Source organism: Sander vitreus, chromosome 18, assembly GCF_031162955.1.
Source record: "Sander vitreus isolate 19-12246 chromosome 18, sanVit1, whole genome shotgun sequence".
NCBI lineage: Eukaryota > Metazoa > Chordata > Actinopteri > Perciformes > Percidae > Sander > Sander vitreus.
Genome location: NC_135872.1, coordinates 5,904,328 through 5,926,916, shown reverse-complemented (window position 1 = coordinate 5,926,916; position 22,589 = coordinate 5,904,328). Strand labels below are relative to the sequence as shown.

At 40.8% G+C, this 22,589-nt stretch overlaps 1 protein-coding gene across 1 annotated transcript in view; it reads left to right on the top strand.

Moving 5' to 3' along the window:
• man1a1 (mannosidase, alpha, class 1A, member 1) overlaps window positions 1-22,589 on the top strand; it is a 150,053-nt gene that overhangs the window by 57,173 nt on the left and 70,291 nt on the right. The window contains exons 3-4 of the mRNA XM_078275285.1: window positions 10,381-10,496; window positions 17,812-17,892. Coding sequence (XP_078131411.1) covers window positions 10,381-10,496; window positions 17,812-17,892 — 197 coding nt within the window. The remainder of the gene's footprint in view (window positions 1-10,380; window positions 10,497-17,811; window positions 17,893-22,589) is intronic.

Genomic DNA, 22,589 nt, shown 5'->3' with positions numbered 1-22,589 from the left:
ATCACACACACACACACACACACACACACATATACACACACTCATAGACACCGAACAGCAAGCCTGTTCGCCCGGGCTTTGTACCCCCCAAAGCCTAGAACAACACACTGAGGCAGAACCGCCCATCTTCCTGATGAACACACACACACACACACACACACACACACCAAAACACACTGTCATAGACACACACATGCATTGCACACTCCTTGAAGTCTGCCTGCTCGCTGAAAGTTCCCACGCTTGAATAAACGAAGCAGCCGAACAAAATTAACAGCAGAATTTCACATCGGCAGTCAGCTTCTTTCTGTCTTGTATTCAGTGTATTATCGCAGCTTTGCTTTAAATCCCTCTTTTCTGTATCACCGTCAGATATACACACACACACACACACACACACAGACACAGACAGAAGTGAAGCGGGATAATGCCTTTCACTGTAACCTTGACAGAAAGTGTTGACGCTCGAGTATCTGGCAGCAGAAGCCAAGAGGTTAATACACTTTGGGATTGTGTATGTGTGTGTTCGTGCGGGGCGCGTGCTTTCTGCCTACGATAACACGATTAGCCAAAGGCTTAGCCATCACTTTTCCTCACTTTCCCTCCGTGACCTCTCGCAAAATACAGTGTAGACTCAACATTGAGGCAGTAGTTGGTGCTAAATGGGATCACCAGGGCTGAGGGTTGTTCAGATCTGGATCCAATTGTAGGACCAAGGATTAGACCTGCAGTTTGCATTGAGTTAGCATTACGATATGGCGACACATTGCTATCTTGAGAACATTTCTGGGTTGAGAAAGGCAGTGAGCCGAGGAGAAACTTCAGGAAGGGATTTTTTTTTTTTTAAAGACTGAATTTTCATAGGATGAGAGCAGCCTGCAGTTTTTCTTGTAATATCAATGGCACTTTGACTGCTGTCAGTCTTTTGAAGGCAGATGCTGCTATTTTTGAGCTAAAGCAGCTTAGTGAGTTTGCGGTGCAGTTTAATTGATCTCTCCTAGTAAAGCTGCAAAGACGTTAAGTTTAAAGCCCTGTTTGTTTTCTGGCTACCTGTATACTCGGAGGGCAGGATATATCATAAAGTTTAGGGAGTTTCACAAAACTAGGTCAACAGGTTGTTTTAGTTTTGATAGCAAAATGGAACTGATATATCTGTCGTTACATGCATATTGTGTTTTAGTCATCATGATAATGCTGTGTTCATTTGCTTGTAGAAAAGTCTGGGAACTTGTTGCTTTCATTTTATTTTGTTGGCAAGCCAAAGCGATTTCTCAACACACCCAAACACTCATGGAGCCAGGCAATGGCAGTGGATGACTCCACTGACTTGTCTTTCAGATTTCTTTTATTACCATTGCATTAGAATTGTATTAAATATTTACTGATTTGGTTTGATGTAATGTGTCCTGCAATGTGACAATTGGTGATTTTAGTTCTTTATCCCTTGTGTTATCCTCGGGTCATATTTGACCCGTTTTTAAAAGTTTTCTTATATCAGAAATATGGGTTTCTTTCAACCAAATTGCCCCCAAAATAACATGGATGTGTTTTGCAGGTAACATGAATGATTACTTTCACTGAACTTTGGGTGTCCATTTTAAAGCATTTGAAAGAAATGTTTAAAATGGTTTCATACCAGTGTCCTGACTAAACTTTGACATGAATCAGTCTGTGATTCATTCAACATCCTCTGATCTGAGCTATTATTCAAAATAACTCATGATTTCTGCTTTTTTTTTCCTTTTTTTTAAAAACTCAAATTAGGTATAATGTCATATCAATTAGGTTTATTGACCATGAATTAAAGGTGCAGTAGGTAAGCCTTATAAAACTAACTTTCTGTCATATTTCCTGAAACTGACCCTATGTTCCAGTAGAACTACAAGAAGCAGGTCATTTAAAAAATAATCTGGCTCCTCTGGCTCCACCTACAGCCTTTTTAAAAAAAATCCACCGCTCCCTGTTCAGATGCACCAATCAAGGCCAGGGGGGGTGTCTAACTGCATGTCAATCACTGCTCATGCACACGCATTCATTCTCCCTTGTGGGGGGAGGGGCTTAAGAGACCGTTTTGGGCTTTAGCGGAAAGGGGGGGGGGGGGACTGAGAAGTTGTCGATGTTCAAATATTTTGGCTAAATCCTGGATCTTCCCAATCCTACCTACAGCACCTTTAAAAAAAATAAATAAATAAATAAATTACGTTAAAAACGTGACAAAAAGCTTCGCAAACTTCGGAAAAAGCGCCCAAAAAATTTCATTTTCAACAGACAACACAACACAAGAAAATCTTTCCCCAAGAGTCATGGCAGATGTTGAACCCCGACCATTCGGTGCCCGTCACCGACTTCGCTGTACCTCACAGCACCTACATCATCATTCCTGCTGCGTAGGTTTTCTATCAGAATGAGCAACTGTCACGTCTTTTGCTGCCGTTCCCGATCCTGCCTCACGTCTTTTACAGGCATTACTGGGCTCGTATCATTCGGTCTGATCCTGGAGTAGTGGTGTGTGTGTGTGTGTGTGTGTGTGTGTGAATACATATGAGATGTTAAAAAATAAAAAGTCACCTTGAATTAGGTTCCAAATGCGCTTATCAGAATCCTTTCTAATCCCTCATCAGATCTTTTTAGGTAGTTTGTTTGGTGGGAGATAAAGTCATTTTAGTTGAAAATATATATATTTATTTTTTGGGCTGGGTATCGCCACTGATTCCCTGAATCGATTCCGATTCACAAGGTCCCAATTTGATTCTGTATCAGTTTGATTAAGGATATTTCAGTTAGAATACCAATTTTGCTTGGATATGAAAGAGATTCTCAGAACTAATGCTGTAAACCCTCTAAACTGGTGCATTATCAAAAATATTGATGTTGTCATTAAGAATGGACTCCAAAGCAGTTACATACTTACATAGAATTTATAAATGCTCTGTTATTGCAGAGGGTGTGATGCAAAGACGGAGACCTAAAGCCCTACAGCTCTGAAAAAGGCCATGGCAGGTTTTTGAGCACTTTGGAGCGTTATTTAGCATGTCCTGGATTCCTTGGATTGTCTAGTTTCATTTGATACTAATATCTTCACTCTAGCTTTGAAACGCAGCCTCTTAAAAGATCGATCTCAGGATTTTATGAATCAATATCGTGTCATTCAAATGATCGATTTGAATTTTTTCTTAGTATCATACCTAATATCGTAGAAATAGAATGAGAGTAGAATGGACATTCCCATTCAAATCAACAAATCGTTGTTACATGTCACAGAATGGGACGGGTCACCGAATACGGTGCAACACCGGCAGCAGGCCGAGGCGGAGCACTCGTTCTTCTCAAGTTATCAAAAATGCCCCAGAGTTTGACTTAAAGTCGATGGGCGGTAGATAAATATTTCACCTATGGACTTGTTCAAACTGAGTTGGCGGCGGGAAAAAGGACTAAGGTGGATTAACTCATCAATTCGTATAAAACTCAATAAACGCTCAGTGTTTTTTTTTCCCGGATGCAATTTAAAGTGTGATGCTCCCTGACAGAGGTCGAGTAGAAAGCAAAGGGCGCCACAGATTGATTCACTTTTCATGTGACCTATAGTATAGGGCTGACTTTATTGTGGTAGTGGAGCTTTGCGTCACATGGCTGCCGTGACATAATCCACAGCTCTGTACCCGGGTTGAATTGTGTAGAGCTGCGAGCTCTGAAGAACAGCGGAAGGGGAGAAGCGAAAGCTTCACCAAGGAGCTCAGTGTGACCCAGAGCTGGAGGGCACAGCCGACTGTTGTCGATGTAATCCACGTGACATTTACTCTTCTTTGCTTCTTGTTCCCAAAGCAAAGAACCCCAACCCACATATCTAGATATTATATTACCTTCCTCACTTCAAATATTTTCTAGTTAGCATCAGCAGTAAGTTAACACAGCTCCAATACGGCTTAAAGCTAACAGTAGCCTAAACAGTAAAATCAGGTTGATATACGATTACAAACGGACGAGAAGATGAGAACTGTAGCATGTATGCAGCATCTGCAAAGCGACTAGGGCTGGGCGATAGGGAGAAAATCAGATATCACGATATTCTTGACCAAATATATCGACATTGCGGTGATATTCTAGGGTTGACAGTTGGTGCTCTAACAAAATATCTTCACACTTAGATTTTAGATAAATAATCATCAGTAATGTGGACATAATGTCTAAGTGGGGGAAAAGGCAAAATAATAGAACAGCTAGAACAGTCTGGTAAGTTCAGAAAAGTACATCACTTTACTGTCATGCAGCCTTTAAAACCAGGAAAAGACAACACTTATGTCATATCACGATATTACGATATCCAAAATCTAAGATGATATAGTCTCATATCACGATATCGATATAATATCGATATATTGCCCAGCCCTAAAAGCGACACAATAAAGCAGTGCTAAGATCACATTTTAACACAAACCTTTCCCTCAAATGTGGCACATACAGTTGGGGAACAGATTCAAAAGTGATCAATGTTGAAATGTAGAATCATTGATTAATCCATCACAGGAACACGCAGTTGCATTTTTATTCCGCCTACTGAACAAGTACAACTCATGTTTGCATTTTTACCTCTGTCAACACAATCAGTAGTGTGTGTGTGTTTTAGATAAAAAGCAACATCACATTTGTCAATCGCTCTCCATCACTCATGCACACTCCCACAACATAGCAGCACAGACAGACTGTCTTTACCGCCTGATTGCGTGGAAGTGAAGGTTATCTTGTTCTGAACAACCAAACGATGCATCACTCTCCTGTCCCAACGCACGCACACACACTGCCGTGTAGGAAGTAATGCAATAAGTTAATGTCGTTATTGGCCAGTCAACCACACTAACAGAGATATACCAGCTAATACTCATGTTTTGTTTTTAGCGCTGAGCTGCAGTAGAAGAACACATTGTACATAGAATACGACAGGCAGGAGTGTGTGTTTTTGTTTGTGTGTGTGTGAGGTAAAGGACATCTGCCTATGTCGGGGATTAATGAAGCCTGCAAGGTGTGGCACTTTCTTTTTTTTAATGCATCCATCACTCTCCTCTTCACTTATTTTCTGTTAGAGGTAGGAACTCGGGGAGGAAGGAAAAGAAAAGCAGAGTGGATCAGGATGGAAGGAGCGATCAAACGAAGGAAAAAAGGAGATGGAGTAAAGGGAAGAGGCATAAAGACAAAAGGAGAGAGGGAGGATAGGAATACTGAAAAGGGAAAATGGGGAAAAAGGAGAAACGATTGAAGGATATCTCATGAGAGGACAAGTGAATGTAGGAAGAGAAACAACTGGATGGATTGTGTTTCGAGGGACTGATACTGTTCATTAATGACTTTTGGACATTGAGTCCCCCATTTCTTTCTGCCATTCCTCTCCCATCTATCCTTATTCTCTGTCTGGGAACAGAAAGGTAATGATTCTTCCTGTCTTCTGAGGACTTTTTCATCCGTCCATTTCTCCCATCTTTCCCATGTTCTGCTTTATAGGTTATGTCAAAAAGGGCGAGCATCCTACACGCATCCAAGCCTTGTTTTCTACTTTGTCATTTAAGCCTTCTCTGATGAACCTAATGCATTCACAAGCTTCTCCTCTGACGTGCAACACTATGACGAAGACAATAAAAAGAGAGCCACAAAAATAAGAAGTAGCTAGAAAGACGAGGGATTGAATTGAATTTCTTCTTATGGTGCACTCACACCGGTAGCAGCAACAGGGATAAAAAGCAGGGTGAAAATATTCATCGGAAAAGGCAATCCCCAACACTCGACTCTTCTGAAGATGTAGAAGCAGCCGGGGGTTGTTGCTGTGGGCGATTAACACTGGTGGTTTTCTGGAAAGATCTTTCCCAAATTGTATGTATTCTCCCACTGCGACAAGCCTTCCACCTACAGCAAATATCATACGGCTTGTCCTCCCCTACTGCTCTTTCTTTCTAGCAGCATCCAAGACTCTCTCCTCCTCCGCTACCACTCATGTTTGACTGAAGCATCATAGACGCTGCCCTCTGCTGAGCCATCTGCTACCTCACCACGCTCGCAGTCGCAGACAAAAACGGCCTCCCCGGGCAGCAACGCACGCCGCCTCCGAGATCGTTGGACTTGTGCTCTCACAAGCTCACAGACTTCAGCTGAATCCTGTCTCCGTTTTTATAGTCCTCCCCATCTGGACACTGACACAAATCCTGGGTCTGCTAACGAGCTGATTTCAGCACATTTCTTGATCAGGGTCCTGACAAGCTGTCTCACAAACACCACAGATCTTTTTGATTAAAGCTCCAATCTACGATCTGTGTAGTTGTAACTGAATGGTCAGAAAGACAAATTATATTTGTATTATTATTGATGAATCTGCCAATTATATTCTTGATTATTGTATTCATAGGCTATTATATATAGCCTATGAAATGTTAAGTGAATTGTCCAGAGCCCAATGTGACACCTTTTTTTTTTTTTTTTTAAACAATTTAAAATGAGACAAATATGAGACAAAAGAAAGCAGCAAATCCTCGCAATTTCTTGGAAAATGACCATTTGACCACCATTTGTACCACACACACACACACACACACACACACACACACACACACACACACACACAGATACAGGAAGAGCAATGAGGGGGAAGGAAGCACAGTGACAAGACAATGGAGGGGAGGAAAGTGTCTTGTCACTCTGGATGCTTTAATGGAGTGAAAATGTGAGAGAGATGAAAAACAGGAAGGGCGAGTGACTACAACAGTAACTGGATCTGCTGACACCTCCTATTCACATGGCTGGAGGCTTAACGAAACATTCACATTATTACATGTTGTGTGTTTTTGGTCCATTTCTGTCTGATTACGCATTTGTTGCAGAATTCCAAAGCCACATTTTCTCGCCGACCGCTCCGAATAAGTGACAAAATAACGCAAACATGTTCCCGTTTACATGTTGTGATTTGTATAGTCACAGGGTGTACAAATAATAAGGTCACATGAGACACAGCCATCTTCTAACCGTATACTAAGTGGGAACTATATTCTCAGAAAGTGGAAGCACTGCTACTTGGGCGGAGTGATTAGCCAACACCGAAAAGCACAGTTACTTCGGTCAACAAAACCAATGTGAATAGCTAGTTAGTAGTGAACGTGACTGGTGATCATGGCATTATTTGTACACCCTGTGACTATACAAATCACAACATGGAAATGGGAACATGTTTGCGTTATTTTGTCACTTATTCGGAGCAGTAGGCTAGATGGAACCAGTTACCTGCATGATCTGTGCTAGGCTAAGCTAATGCGGTCAGCTAATGCTGACGGCATTAGCTGACATTAGCTAAGCTAATGCTGTCAGACAGAGTTACAGCACGCACAGAGTTGAGAAGGGTATGTATCGACTTGTCTACACATACCCGTCTACGGTGAATAAGCTAAAGTCCCAATAAGTCGGCGTGTTCCTTTAAGTCAAAATTAATATTTCGGAATGTTCCAAACTCCAACACAGCACTTTGTTTAAATGCTTTAAGCAATTATTTACAGGGAAAAGTTTTGGAATTTGAAAAATGCAAATTCCAGGCCTGGAAAGTGATTAATAAATGTATTTTCACCTCGTCCTAACCTCACCGTTCTATTCAGGGCGCGATATTACGTATCCCACTATGAACAACATAAATTGTCCTTCATTTTATTGTTAAACCTCTGAGGGTAAACTTCAACACAGATTTTTATTCTTATTGTATAATGTCGACTGACATTTTCAGGAATACATAGTCATGGAAATTTGCCAAAAAGTCATGGAAAAGTATTGGTTAAAATGCGTATGAACCCTGTATTTAATAAATTACAAACTTTCAACATAATACACGGTAAAAGATAGTCAGTCAGATAGTGTTGTGGGCGGGACATTAAAGGAGAATTCCGACACGTAGCTCTGTTGTCTGTAAATTTGGAGTGCTGTCAGTAGCGAGAAATACGGAAACAATCGGTGTTGCCTACACCGTGTTATCCTCCTGCTAGCGTTAGCACCCAGGAGGCTGAAAACGGGCAAGTTCTAAACCTGCTTTTAGCCTCTTAACATGTTCGAAATGTGCCTACCCATGTGAAGTGATTCCTTCCGAGTGAACACAGTGAATCTGACTGCAGTAGATGTGAAAGAAATGCATGAAAGTTGTGCCAATTCAGCTCTGTTTAGTTCCGGTGTTGAGACGGCTACTGACAGCACAGCACATTTACAAACAACAGAGCTGCGTGTTGAAACCGACCGAAATTCTCCTTTAAGTCAGACTCAGTGGTGAGTGAAACCGAAGCAGAGGGACAGACGCAGAGCTGTAGCCGAGCCAAAGTAGAGTTTTATCGGTTACGCTGATACAGATAATCTGCAAATTGCCAAAAGACGGCCGGATAATCAGCCAGGGCCGATGATAGGTCTATCCCTAGTTCTTACGTTGCTGTTCCTCTTAAAGAATTAGTTCAATACCAAGATCACTACGACTCTCATCTCTGTGAGTTAAGCATGGTGCTGAAACCAGGAGGCGATTAGCTTAGCATAGCATAAAGACTGGAAGCAGGGGGAAACGGGTAGCCTGGCTTTGTCCAAAATAAGAAAATCCACCTACCAACACCTATACAGCTTATTAACCCTTCTGTTGTTCTCGGGTCAAAGTTGACCTGTTTTCAAAGTTTCTATATCAAAAATATGGGTTTCTTTCAAGCAAATTATCCAAAAATAACATGGATGGTTCCATAAAACGCAAACGCCCTTTGCAACGGATCAGATCACTGATTTGGGGTGTTTTTATTTAATTTTATAGCATTATTCTGACTAAACTATGGCATATCTGTTATTGGCCATCAACATACGTTTCTCTGATCTTAAATATTAGTCAAAATGATTCATTATTTCAGCTTTTCTCTAACACAATAATTAGATCATTTCATATAAATGAGGTTCATTCACCATGAATTCCAAAAAGAAGTGTAATAGTGTTAATAATAAGTTGGTGTTAGTTGTGTATATACTGGTGGTAATGAAAAGAGAGTGCAGAAAACGTCAAAATAAGCGACAAAAACGTCAAAAAGCAAGCAAAATGTTGAAAAAAAAGTAGAAAGTATAATATAATAAAAAAATAATAAGCATCTTATTGGCTAAATATGTACACAATCAGAGATGTGAAAAGCGTGAGTTGCCAGATACAGTCAATACAGTCGGTAATGTAATTTACCTGTAAAGCAACAAACTTTTAAAGCTTTGGTGAGAGCCAGGCTCAATAAGGCATGTATGCAGTATCAGCAGCTTTATCCAGAATTATTATCTGTATCTATTGCTTTGTAATCACAATGGTCTTCACAGCTAGTGACCAGATTCTCACCTCACAGTGGGAATTTAAAAGAGAGTCACATTTTCCTGTGGGCACGGTGCTATTTCTGATGGACGGCAGTGGCCCTGCGCCTGCAGCTGGTGATTCAGCATTGTGTCTAATGGAAAGCTTTTAGCTGCCCCTGCATCCTCCCACTTCTTACAGAAGGAAATAAACACACAGATGTACACAATAAAAAACCTGCAGCTTTTCTGGCTTTCATCTTGACTCTACTTGTGTGACTTAGACTTCCCTATTACTTTTTTTTTAGCGTTTCCTCCTACCATGTTTTCATTCCTGCTCTCTCTGTCTTACTCATTGTCTTTCCTCACCGCCCCATCTTCCATCTTCCATTTCTTTTCTTTTTTGCCTTTTCGGACACACCTCCAAGTAATCAGATAGCTCAGACAGATGAGGTCCTGTGTTTATACCAGGTATGTTCGGACGTTTTGCTTTGCTGAGGGCTCCATGCTGCACGCTTAATGATTTATTGAGCTACCTGGCACATAACACAGACTGAGGTGTTGTGGTGCTGTTGGATTCGTTAAAAGGGTTTGGGTGACGGCAGCGCTGGAATGACGACGTGTGTGTGTGTGTGTGTGTGTCTCTGTGTGTCTTCCCTCCTGCTATGAGGCTAATCACTAGAGATAGACAATACTCCCGACGTTTCATCAGTGCCGATAATCGCTGCCTCTCACCATCTGTCGAGCTAAATCATTTATTCAACCTCCAAACATAACTCTTAACTTCTGCTGTTTGTTCACTGCCTTTTGTCAGTGCTACTGCTGCCGACACCTGTTGTCATTCATACTTATGAAAGGAGTGCTACGCTGACTAACGAGCTTTTAACATTTCAATGAACTTCATTGGAGTTTTTGCTTATTTATCTAAATGTTTTTTTAATCCAGCTTCCTCCCTAGCATTTCTTTCTTCTTTTTTTCTTTAGCAGACAGATGAAATGTAAAACACTCCCTTCAAGAATGTGTATTGAGAAATACGGAATCTAGTTCTAATCCTTCTATCTTTCTCTCTTGCAGGCAGTATAAAGGGAGCGACAATAGTGGATGCTCTGGATACCCTCCATATCATGGAAATGTTCGAAGAGTTTGATGCTGCTACAGACTGGGTAGAAAAGAACCTCGACTTTAATGTGGTAAGGGGGTGTGTGTGTGTGTGTGTGTGTGTGTGCGTGTGTGTGTGTGTGTGTGCGCGCTCGTGTGCGTGCGCGCGCCCTTGTGACGATCAACTAAATTGATTCTGCACAAGCCTTGACCCTCTGCCATACGCTAAGACTCAGTCGCAGTGTAATTAAAGAAATGTGAGCAACGACAGATAAGAACACCGCGTCTGACATCCAAATAACTGGAGGTGAAATAAAACAAATATTTTAGCAGCTACAGCAGAAATTCCCGTAAAAAAGACAGGTCTTTGATAGAGTGCTTCAAAACTTCAACTCAGTGTTCTGTTTTCGAGGTGAACTTGATGCCGTTTGCTAGTAAACCTCCTGAATCTCATGCTTTCCCACTGGAACTTGAATGCAACGTATAATACCAGTAGTTTGGCGTACAATCCTAAATCTAGTTTGCCACCTTTCTGCTGAGTTTCAGCCAAATCCGCCAGTAACATTTCAAGATTTGTTGCCGACAGATGCACGGAAGTGAAAACATAATCTGCCTCCAATTTACATAGTAGTAGAACGTAGTTGAGGAGAAGAAAGAAGAAGAAAAAAAATCGCTTGCCAGAAAACTGTTGGATCAGAGAAAAGCAGGGAGGGATTTAAATGATGCAAGTATTACAAAAGGAGGTCATGTTTACTGGAGCATGGTAAAGTGAAAGACACAAATCTCTCTTTCTGAAGTATCCATATTCCGTTGTCTGCCGTGTGTGTGTATCCAAGCTGCGTCAAAGTAGATGTGATCAGTGTTGCATCCTGCAGTCAGCCAGAACAATAGAAGCATAGTTTTCTCATTAAAACACCAAAACAACTCATGAACATTTTTTAAAAGCTCCTTGCCAAGGACGTATGCTTAAACACAAGACTCCCAAGGCAAAGAAAAATAAGTGATTACATTTAGTGCTGTGTCAAAGGCTGAAAGTCATGTCAGTTATTTTTTTTTTTTTTTTTTTTGTTAAATGGCTGTGATTTAGTTGAACGCTTTGTAGTCATTATGTGCATGACCTGATGTATGATGTAGTCTTAAAATAAAATGTATACAGAGACGTGACAAGATGAGCAGGGAGATGTCTGACTCAATTTCACCACATGTAGGTCGGCGTCACTGAACTGTGATACAGAAGACTCTTGATGGTTTACTTAATTCGGATGAGAGGAAGACTGTGGTGTGTGTGTGTGGGAAATTAGTGTGTTGAATCAGATTGCTCTCGCTATCAATAAAACCCAGAGGAGCCAGAAAATGTCTGATGGAGCCGTACACAAGGATTCATTCTTTAGTGTTAGAGCCCCCGCTTTCTCACACACACACACACACACACACACACACACACACACACACACACACACACAAGCTACAATGTAAGATAATAGGGCAATTGCCCAGCTTGTATTAACCTTCACAAATGTGCAAATGTTTTGCCACTGACAGGCTCAGATTAATATTCTAAGTGTCTGACAACATTATGGAAAGGATTTCTAATGAGCTTGACCTTTCTGTTAAAGAGTAAGTGTTTTTAAACATAAAAACCTCCACGAAATTGCGTTCGCTAAACCCACCAGACTGCATGCAAATAAACAGTAATTTTAGCATCGTAAAATACACTTCATTCAAAGTTGACAGAAACAAAATAAAACTATGAAAAGCCGTTTTGGGACGTCTTTCCACTTTTCCAACCATCGTAACTCTAGTTTTTGTTGAAATAAACACATAGTTTACTGATTTACATGTGAAAATATGTTTATACACACTAATATGCTCTATACACGCTAAAAGTATTGCTTTTTTAAATGGAGTCAGGTCAGTTTAGCGCTAGGGACTTCAGAGCTCTTTCAAGTTAAACAGAAAGGTCTCAAAGAGGTTTTAAAGGTCTATCTCTGAAGGGATCCTTTCCATAATGTTGTCAGACACTTAGAATAATAATCTGAGCCTGTCAGTGGCAAAACAAGCATGTTTGTGGAGGTAAATACAAGCTGGATTATTAGCTGGATTATTGGACTATTAGCTTACATTGAAGCTTGTGTCACCGCTGCCGACTGCAGCGATCTCTCTCTTCACACTGGACCAATGTCAAAGATTGTTGTTCCCATCAGTCACATATACACACACAAAAAAAACAGTAGTTACCCTTTAAAGCGCTGCAGGATGGATAAGTAAAATTTAATTCTTCCTGTGTTTGATATTACTTGCTCCCATTATTCATCTTTTTTTTCTTTTTTTTTAAATAGTATGCAATGAACTTTCTACTACGAGTTACACACACACACACACACCCCTCAACTAATTAATTGAAAGATTTAAATGCTAAAATGACAACATCTTTTTAGCTTGTATTACCAGTCATGGAAGGGCTTATAATTAATAGCAGTATTGATAATTTTATGAACAGAATATCACGCTCAAAAGTTAAAACTTCAGAGAAAATCTTACACGGAGAATCTCCTCTAAGTAATGAACAACAGAATTCAGAAAAGGCATCACAGGTATAGTAGCACTGTATGTTTTTTAAAGTGCTAATCTCTGAAGGACTTATGGACTGATGAGCTTAATGACACGGGAACATGTAGATATGTCTGTGTGTGAGTAAAACACACACACACACACACACACACTTTACCCTTTCCCTTTGATGTCTGCCTTTATAGAAGCATCCTTATTATAGTATCCCCGTTAGAGCTCCTCAGTAAGGAGAAACAGAAAAGCAATGTCTTTGTTTTTCCTTTAGTTGAGTCGTGACTGCAAATTTGTTTACATGTATCAGTTAAAGTATCTTAGATCTGAATCTAAGACCAAAGCATATATCCTGTCTAAGGTGATATAAACATCAAGTACAGTCAAATACGCCTTCAGATCAGCTTTAGTCCTCCTTACAAAACTATGAATGTTTCAGCTCATTCACATGGTGATGGCGTTCCACACCTGCGTTTACATTGCCACAGCAATCCCCTGTGCCCAATCCTGCCTTATTTACTGTATTTGCCAGCAGTGGTTCTGTCATTCAAACAGCAGGAGGCCCATTGATTCTGATCTGCACTGTTCATTTGCTGCAGCAGCATAATGCTGAGACGCGTAGCTACCTTTGATACGACACACTTTCTGCACATGCTTTAGAATAAGTGCTTTTTAATGGCAAGGCAGGTATTGTGAAACCACCTAGGGAAGGGTTGATTTAAATCTATTTAGGTTTTGCAATAAAGAAAAATAGATTTAGACATTTCTTCTCACTTACTTTGGAAGTTTTTCTGAAAGAATACATACATTTGATCACTTCTGATAGCGGGATAAATGACATGGAATGACAAAACAGCGACTGACATTATGTCCTATGAACACCAATAAACGTCCGCGTCTCGAGTTAAAAGATCCAGGAAAGTCAAAAATCTACATTCTCAGAGGAGATTTAAAAGTTGAAAATGCTGCCGGAGCCTTTAAAGTGATTTGGAGACACAGAAAAGGAGGATGAGAAGAGAGGGATAGAAAGGTTTGTTTAACAAACAAGGGAGATAGTTTGAGACTTAAGAATACAGAAGTGATGATCGTAGCCAGCAGTGTCTGTCTCTGGACACTTTGCCAGAAGACATACGGAGAAAGGAGGGGATACAGATATACTTGATGTCTTTATGCAACATGTCTGCGTCAGTACAACTGTCCCTTAGCAAAAGTACTGTTGATTCTGATGGCTTTGTATTGTCAGTACACACACACACACACACACACACACACACACACACACACACACACACACACACACACACAGTAAAATGACAGTAGTGGTTTGGTGGTGGCCTAAAGGTTAGAGAAGCGAGCTTGTGACCGGGAGGTCGTTGTTCAATCCCCCAGACTGACAGGTTAAAATCTGGGTGGGGAAAGTGGAAAGAGCAGCACTTGCCCCTCCCTCATTACCACCACTGAGGTGCCCTTGAGCAAGGCCCTTAAGTGGCCCTTAAGAGGCCAGCAGTCAGACTGTGGTTGTACTGGGTAGCTGCCAGGTATAAACTGTGTGAATCAGGGTGTTCCTGCAAAAGAGAGGCTTCCTCTCAGTAAACCTTCCCTGAATATATAAAGCTAAACAAAACAAAAAACAGTTCTGCCATATGCCACCATAAACCGTGTAAGCAGTTTGTTAATGCCACAACAAACCTGCGCACCACATACTGATTGGTTCAACCAGGAATGAAAGATGATCTCAGGAGAGCAAAGAAAGAGCTGCTGGCCAAGAAGTAAATTGTGCAACCATTAAGGTACACGGATATTATGTTTTACTAGATTTGAGTGAATTAAGCACTTGTGAGCTCAGCTCCACATGAGGGAAATTCAGCCGGTGGTATTCAGTATGCAATATTTCTTTTTAAAACAGTCTTTCTTGTTCTGCAGCAGCAATTACAACTTGAACATGGCTCCTGTAAGTTTTGGTGATCAAAGAATACTAGTTTGTTACTAGTAAGGGTGTGTATCCGATACAAAAAATGGTATAGATGAATTTGTTAGCTGCTGCTGTCGCTAGAGTTACTTTCCTTTTGCTGACTAAAGCCTGTCGGAGCATAGATGGAGCCAAATCTCTGGGTTTTCTGATGCGTATCAGTTCATCTGCACACCCCAAAAACTGTATTTAGCATGACTTCAGCATTACTCTCTGCTCTTCTATGTCCAATAGCTGGAACAGTGTTTACCCTTCATCTCAAACCTAACCTACAAAATATGACTGTAGCTTACTCAGAGTCCCACTGCAGGAGCCACACAGGTCACACTGCCATTTATTTCTATACAAGCAGCTAAGCAATACTTTTAAATCTATTTAAAGGGAAAGAGCCACAGTACAGGGTTTATGGCCCTCCTGAGACTCCCTGTGTCAGAACTCAAAAGCTCCAAAACACAGCTTACGATCATAACCTATAGAGAGTGTGACGGGAAAAAGGAAACGCAACATTTCCTGTATGGAGAAAACTATAGGTGTAGATTTTTTGCCATTTTAAGCTCAAAGACCAGAAACTACAGGTTGTCCAGTGACATATAACAACCAGCCAATCGCCAAAAACAAGATAATAAGCTGCACTTTCATCTACAGAGGTCTACTCGGGACATTATCTCATCGATTCATCTTGCTGTAGCCCTTAATTAATTCTCTGCTAGTCAGTTTCCTGTTCGCTCTGTAATGGATTTAATGTTGCAACATCAGGAGACTTTACTCCTCTCCTGCCAACTTCATCAGGTCCTCTCTCAGGAATGAGATAACGTCACACAACTGCTGACTCAGAGGGTCATTGTCCAGCAGTTTAAAGCAGTGATGGCGACTTAAGTCACACAGATACTGCAGGATAACTGCTGTTTGCTCAGTTGTCCTGGTAAAATGAAGCTGAAATATTTCTGTTTCACTCTTCTAGCAAACTGAACTGCAAACAGACAGCAGGTAGTAGGAAGCATTTCAGCTTAATTTTAATTAGAAAGAATAAGCAACACAATCTAACTACTCAATCAGTCATTCAGACTTTGGAGGAGAATGACGGGACACATTTTGCCTGGCATATAATTTGTTTTTTCACAGGGTCTATTGTCCTATCTCTGGTCGACAGCAGTGACTTATGAGAGCTGTCAGTCGAGCACGAAAACTTCATTTGACTCCGGAATCCGTTCATAAAGATGTCAAGAGAGAAAGGGAGCGAGAGAGATGAAGCTTCATTGTTCTGCTGCTGAGACAAATGGCTTTTCAAACTTACATTTTTTGTTATTATTTGTCCCATTCCCTCTGCCAAAAAATGTCTAGAAATAGAGGCATTGTATTTTTAGATGCTGCAGACTTTATCACTGCCATTTACGGCAATGTTCCTAAGGATCTCTTTCTTAACTTTGAGGACGTTAAGCCCTTCACTGCTCTCTATCAGATTGGAAACAAACCAACAAGGGGCCTTACATTTCATCAGCAGATTGTTGTTGATAAACCTTTTAAAAATCTGTTGATGTAGCAAAGGACAGACTAACTAAAGATTTGACACACACACATCTTAAAACATCTACAGGCTGTATTTAGAGCTACATACTAACAACATCATGCTGACTTGCTTACAGTAATTGCTAATATGCTGATTTTTAGCAACTACAATGTTACCGTGTTCACCATCTTAGTGTAACTAACTAGTGCAGCATGCTTACATTTAAACACAAAGTACAGCTGAGGCTGTTGGGAATGTCATTACTTTTGCAAGTATTTGGTCATGAAATAGTACCGGACAGATTCAAATTTTGACCTGACGATGTCGCTGGATGAAAAGTCACCACTGTGATTACAATTCATCCTTTGGGAATCATGAATGTTTGCGCCAAAATTGAATGGCATGCCATCAAATAATTGATGACATATTTTAGTCAGGACTAAAGTGATGGACCAACCAACATGGCCATCTCTTGATCTACGTTGCGAGTGTGGCTAGGAATACAAAGTGAGAATACAGCATCACTCCGTCTTAAGGCGCTGACACACCAGGCGAGGTCAGTGACTCGAGTCTGTTCGGTGCGTTCCGTGCCGTCGTCCGTCCGAGGGGACGTTGGCCTTCATTTTGGCAGATTTGACATGTATAATCGGCGGGGCGGGCACTGCCGGCAGTCGGACTCAAATGACCAATCTAATTTGTAGAGTGCTAACCCGGAAACGGGGAGCGGAATAAGCGTGACTAGAGTCTCTCAAAATCGAACGAAAATCTTTGTCGATCTGAAATGAAGACCGATTCAGCAACCGCACGGCCTATTTCTCACTTAAAATGTTTTCAGAAACATGTTTCGGTGAACTATTTTAGTACAATATAAGATTGTATTCTGAACGAGCCGCCATGACAGTCTGGTTTTGAATTTCCGGAGAAACCAGACCCACGTGACGCGTTCGTCCAATCAGCTGCCGGTTTTCATTTTTGGGCGACAATACAGATTAGCGCCGCCTGCAGTTATGGAGACGTATTGCGTCTCGTCTCTTTGGTGTGTTCCGAGGCACTTTATTGACCAACTCGGGGACACTGATCAGTCCAACTGCCTTTTCTGCCGAGGGTCGTCCGTCTGGTCTGTGTGTCTGCAGCTTTAAACCAGCAAAGACTTAACTGTTTTCAGTATCAATTATCGCCTGCTTCAATACAAAAATAACTGCCTGAACTTTGGAAAGTCTAATCCTCCCTGAAGTGAAAACAGGAACATTTCTGTATTGACTTTGTCTTTACCTGATTCACAGTTTGTTGGAGGAGAAATGTGTATTCATGAGTAGTTCTTCAATAAGTGTTCATTATCTCATATTTCTTTCCTTTGTCCCTGTTGCAGAATGCAGAGGTGTCTGTGTTTGAGGTGAACATCCGGTTTGTTGGAGGTCTGCTGTCCGCCTACTACCTGTCTGGCAAAGAGGTAAGAAACATCCGGAAGCTTCCTGTAGTGTTTTCTCATGCCACCTCGGCAGTGAACGAGACTTTGAGGAGGGATCTTGCCGCCTGCTGATCGATAAAACAGATGGCGCAGACCAGATGACGGATGGTGGAGATTGAGTGCTTTTATATACTCAAAATCTTTAGTAATAATCCCTTTTTAATAGCTCGTACAGATAAATGTATCCCATTAGCGAGTGCCAAGGTACGTTCTCTTTTCGAGCATGGGTCTATCTCTCTTTTAGTTTGATACCAATCAGGGTTAAACACACTTTGTGTACTGTTGTACTTTGCCTCTGTGGTGGCTGTACATAGGTTAAGGATATCTCTACATTTAATCTATGTGTAAAACTAAATAGATAGTATCGGGTTCTTTCATTTTTCCCACTGGAATGTCCTTGCATGTTGGCAAGAACATTGGTAAAACGAAGGTTGCCTACTAGAGTCCGGATCGGGCTCGGGTCGGGTATCCATGCCTTATTGCCTACAAGGTGCCTCAGATATTGAAAACTGCCATTATTTCACTCTTGTACTTTTAAGTTTTGTAGACTTCCTTTTTTGAGGTGAAAAGAAAGTTGGTACTCGATCGGCCTTGGGGAGAAGACTATGTTCTGAAGTGTCAAATTATTGCTCCAGACTTGCTTTATTCAGAAAAATGAGAGAGGAGAGGGATTCCACGGGGCTTCTTGTTTTACTCATAGCGCCAGTCCTGCTGTGTCTGTGTGAATGTGAATCTGCTTAGTGACAAGAGGCTGTGAAAATTACACCAGCAGGGTGTTACACTTAGATCGTGTTCAACTCTGCCAATGCAGGGATTTTGTGTTAAACTTACTTTTCCTTTATATCGTCTTTTCTTTCTTTCTCTTAATCACATCCCTCAGTCTCCTAATGTATGATAAGACCCCACCAAATAACTCCTGGTCCCTGCAAAGTATTATTTTTGAAAACTGAAAGATCTTCAGAGTTTTATTTCCGTTTCTAGACTGATGTCACCAGGGATTTCGCTCAGAGTCACTTTTATCTCCACTGCTGTTGACACTTCTGCTTTAATCTCTACTTTAATACACAGTCACAGGTACACACACTATCCTAATCTACAGCATCTTTGTAGCGGTGAGTGAACCAGATATGTGAGGCTAAGTGCTTCTTTATTAGCAGGGAGAGATAGTGCAGGAAGTAATCGGACTGGGAGTTCTCTGGTAGCACAACCCATTTCGAACCTGAGTGAGCATTTAAGCGCTTCAACACACACACACAGAAATTCTAGAGGAACATTATTTCTTATTTGTCAAGTGCTAGATGTTAGAGCTATGGCTTAAAATTGGCAATAAAAACGCCTAAAATGAACAATAATTGTTGCTTAAAGAACACTTACCAAAGCAAAATTGTAAAATGGAAACTGGAAATGGAAAGTTCAAGGTAGTTTAACACTACTTCATGTCTTGACACCTCTGTTGTTGACATCTAACAGAGTATCAATAATAAACAAAGTATATAATCTACTCAGCTAATTCTAAAGAGAGACAATATAGCACAAATCATACATCATCATCTCTCTACAGTAATTTCAAACCGAAACTTAGTTCATGTTTAAGTACTTTATGTGGGCCTTACATAGCAGTAAGGATACAACTAAAATGTTTTTACCTTAATCGATTATTCTGCTGATTATTTTCAGGATTTTTTAATTATTTTGATCTATAAAATGTCAGAAAGCCGTGGAAAATGACCATATTTCACATCCAAATGTCTTAAAGTCCAAGGTATTACCTTACCTTTGTCCAACAAAAAATATGAAACCCAAAGAACTCAAGTTTACCATCACATAAAAAAAATAAAATAAAAAAAAGACAAAGAAAAGCAGGAAATCTTCACAATTTAGAAGCTGGAACCGAAGACTAATTATCATTTTTGCTTGGAAAATGTATTGATTGACTAATCCGAGAGATCGGTATGAAGGATTATTGGCTCTGGTTGCTTTGTTGTCAGCCATGTGATGAAGTTCCAGTCGAGATTTGTTTGCTCAACAAGCCAATCACATGCCTAAAAACAGGTGACAAAAAGAGTGAACAATTTATAGAACAATACAAGACAATGTCACAAAACAGTTCAACAATTAAAGCTATAGTGCGTAGTTTCCGTCGCCCCCATGAGGAATTCTAAGCAATGACAACAAACTGTCGGCACGTCCACATGATGCAAGCCTTCGTGATCGCGCACCGCCCCCACCCCTCCTCTACGCAGCTGCTAGTAGCCAAGGAGGACACGGAGGATTAAAAAAAACATGATGGACTCTTCAGAAGAGGTAATTACCTTCACTCGAGTTTCTGCGTCGGGAAGTCACCGGACGAAACAATCTTCTGAACATAGCCATACTGAGAAATACAGAGAGAGTTGTGTGGAGCTGATTGTCTTAATTAGCTTTGTAGCAACTCATTTGGCAACGGCTTAAATGTAACAGGCGTTTATTAATATCAAAAAGTTACGCACTAAAGCTTTAAAAGCGACAAACCGTAGTTTAGCTCAAAGCAAAAAAAACAAAAACAAAAGCTTGTATTTCAGTGTGATAAAAAACACGATTGCATTCCACAATCATGACAAAAGCTGCCTGCAGATCATCTGAACTGTGTGACAAGTGTGAAACACTGGAGGCCAACTGTGACTCCTCATTATTTCTCAGCAGTCACTCTCAACTCCATTTCTGTTTCATGAGAGTCAATCAGTTCAAAACGTCCTCCTGTATTTCATGGGAGCCCTGAGAGGTCGCTCTCCTTCAGCTGCAGGTCAGGCTACCCTGAAGGATGGAGGAGGTAGATGGATGGCTTATGGGTGGCCTTGGAGGACTGAAGGCTTTTGATAGACAAGAGGACTGAATGATGCTGGTGGTAGGATTGGGCATCGAGAACCGATTCCTATTTCGAGTAGTTTGAAAAATTACGATTCCAGTAGAATCGTTTCTTTATTGGAATCGTTTAGAGGATTTGCTTTCAAATCCGATCATCGCTTCCCAATTTAATATGCGTACATTTTGGTTTCCTAAGCGGCCAGGCGCTTGTTGTGTTGCAGCCTTGGAGCACAGTGGGTTAGCGCTCTAGTGTGGCTTTATTTTACATTGAAAAAGCTGTAAAACTGCAAACCACCATTGAATCAAAATAAAACTTTCCTCTTATTTGTGAAAATAGGCATGTGACCCGTTTCAACTCCACCCCGAAAGGAAGAATCGCAATTGGAATCAGAATTGTTAAAATCCAATTGATGCCCAACCCTAGCTGGTGGTGTGCCACTGAATGACTGAAGTTGTCGGGCTTAAAGACTGCTGATTGAGAGAGAACAAACACCATCGATGCCTGCTGTGCCCGGTGACTTCAAACTTGTGACCAACCAACAGTCCAAAACCCAATGATATTCAGTTGACAATCAAAGAAAAAGAAAAAGGTGGAAGTGGGTATATTGCTGTTTGAAAGAAATTAGCCATTATCAAAATGGTTGATTCATTTTGTGTTGACTTACTAATCTTTTAATCGACAAATCATTTCAGCTCTCTGTGGAGAGTGGGGCATCCTGTCAATGATAACATCTGTGATACATGGAAACTTTAGCGTAGCCCCTAATACTGTCATTAATGGTAAAGAATTATAGTTTTCTATGATCAGTATGTAGGTTATTCATTGACTGTTATTTTGAGATGTGAAACTAGTCCTTTTTAGGTAAACCAAAATTTCAATGTCAAAGCAGCAACATCCATTTTTGCTTGTTCAGTTCAGTTTTCCCCTTTCCACATGCTAAACCTCGACCTATAAAACCAGTGCGTTAGGAAACTCACTCCCGATAAAAGCTCTTGCAGATAAAGTGGAGCTGTACCGCAGGTACATTTTGAGGACTGATATTTTTATAATAAAATGGATTTTATAATTGAACACTGGTCAGGTATTATGTAACTCTCCATTTGTTGGAGTATCTATTAGATGAGACTGTACCTGACCTGCTGAGAAGATGTTAACCTCAAACCCAAAGATGCCGCAGAGCAGAGAGAGAGAGAGAGAGAGAGAGAGAGAGGGAGAGAGAGAGACTGTGTACAAGGAGGATGATGGATTAGGAGACAAAGAGGTGTTTGAGACAGACAGACAGAAGGAGCAGGTAGGGGCGTTACTCTCCTGGTCGCTCCTAGTCTGGCTCTGGCTCACAGATACCCAGGCTTTTTGATGAGAAGTTGGTCAGTAAAAGTACAGCTGGTACTGGATGTATGCACCTTACTGCCTGGCTTTTTAATGTCCACAGCATGTAACTTCATCCGCTGAAGAAAGGGAAGAAGGCAAGGACCGTACCGTAGGAAGGTAGAAAGTTAACAATGTCTGGAGACATTAGAACAAAATAAAAAGCTTCCAGTCCTCCTCCTAATCAAAGCTGGGTGCCTCAAGGAGGGAAGGACCGAGAAAGGACAGACAGCCAGAGAGACAGAAAAGGAAGAAGTAAAAGGAAGATATTGGAGGGGAAAAGAAGGGGAGAAACCTGAAAGAAGTAAGGAAAAAGGTAATGATTGATGGAGGAAATGAATTGAAAAGAAGGTAAGAAATTTGATACATTAGAAGTAAGAAAATGGAGAGGCAGATGCACTACATACTAACTATATACAATAGTACTATGTACTAATCTTTATAGTATGCTGTTTAACAGTTGGTA